Below are 1,484 nucleotides of genomic sequence, written 5' to 3'. Positions count from 1 at the left end.
ATTCAGACAGTCTTAAATTAAAGCCTTTGCCTGTCATCAGAAACATGTATGTAGTGCGTCTGACCTCTGCACCCTCTCCAGGATATGAGTGATCATCCTGTCTGTGACACCAGGACAGATGTCCTCAGCCACATGCAGGCTCTTCTCCAGCTGCTCGAGAACTCCTCTCGTCACGTCATCGTCTCTGTGCTGCGATTTCAGCTACAACGAAAAGCTCACGCTCTGATACACAGTCAATCCCACTTTTGTTTTTGCGGCTACATAACTAGACTGATTTCCGGTCAAATTACGATTCTGAATGGCATTTTAATTTCTGTTCAGCTCCCCAAACTGGAGCATATGAGAAGACTAGCTCCCCTACCTCTGAAAAAACAGGAGCCATGACGGTGGTTAAACTGCCTGACTTCTTCTGCAGTTCTTCATCCTGAAAGAAGGAGATCAGAAACACAAACTTGTTCTCAATAATCAGGTACAGAATTTGAACATTGAATATCCAAATCATCATTCAGAACTCACCATTCCATTGGGCTGCTTCTTTTCCGGCTTCTTCTTACGGACAGTGAAGGACCACTCAGGAGACGAGTCATTGTCCTTACTGCTGGACTCCCTGATAGGCACACATGAAGAATCCATTGAGATTTTCAACTTGCTGTGCATGTGTAGTTTGATCAGTTTAAAATACATATCAGAAAGAAAGAGAAAGACTTTTAACCCTCTGGGCCTCTTCGGTCACTTTTCACCGAAAAATGTTTTACAATTTTTTGCTTCATTGAAAAATTGTGGACATGATTCGGATATGTTAAAGGGTCGAATAATAAAAAGTAACACTTGGTACCTTCGCGGTCAAAAATGACAGACATAGGAAATGAATGGGAAATACGAAAAAAATATGGAAAAAAAAAAATAGCTCATAAAAATTGTATACATATTGCATAGTATCACTCCCCCAAAATTGTAAAAAAAAAAAAAAAAAATCAAAAAATATTATTTAATAAAAACCGTGAAGGTATCAAGTGTGAAAAAACTGTCTAAAATGACTGGAATGATCCTGAGAACATATGCAGTTTAACTGAAAACAAAATGCATTTCTGTTAACAGCCAGATTTGTTCTCTGCAATAAACAACATAACATGGTGCTGTTTGGCTTGGATTTATTCATTGCGCCCTCTTGTGGACTGTTGTTTAAAAAAAAAAACTGGTGTTCAGTGATTTTTCCCCTAACTGAAATATTCTTCACTCTTCAGAATTCAAATACAAGTTGAATATTGGAAGAATTTAAGTGGGGGGAAACAAACTAATTTATTTTCTGAAGTGTTAATTGCAGAGGGGAACATTTTCAGCCAAGAACAGACTTACATTTCAGTCTGTCATGTGGGCTGCACTGACTTGGAAACTTGACAGATCTTGGTCACTGTATGCTTTCACTCTATGATAAGAGCTGCATTAAAGGGGTCATATGATGCTGCTAAAAATAACATTATTTT

At 38.2% G+C, this 1,484-nt stretch overlaps 1 protein-coding gene across 1 annotated transcript; it reads right to left on the bottom strand.

Moving 5' to 3' along the window:
* Positions 1–22: 22 nt before the first annotated feature.
* LOC107683006 (serine/threonine-protein kinase 26-like) lies at positions 23–721 on the bottom strand. The gene is made up of 3 exons (XM_016479099.1): positions 517–721; positions 362–424; positions 23–201 (listed from the first exon to the last, which is right to left on the bottom strand). The coding sequence occupies exons 1-3, from the start codon at positions 682–684 to the stop codon at positions 37–39; spliced, it is 396 nt and encodes a 131-aa protein (XP_016334585.1). The 5' UTR covers positions 685–721; the 3' UTR covers positions 23–36.
* Positions 722–1,484: the final 763 nt, after the last annotated feature.

This window comes from Sinocyclocheilus anshuiensis, unplaced genomic scaffold (assembly GCF_001515605.1).
Source record: "Sinocyclocheilus anshuiensis isolate Anshui unplaced genomic scaffold, SAMN03320099.WGS_v1.1 C32798823, whole genome shotgun sequence".
Taxonomy (NCBI): domain Eukaryota; kingdom Metazoa; phylum Chordata; class Actinopteri; order Cypriniformes; family Cyprinidae; genus Sinocyclocheilus; species Sinocyclocheilus anshuiensis.
This window is presented reverse-complemented; position numbering and strand designations above follow the sequence as displayed.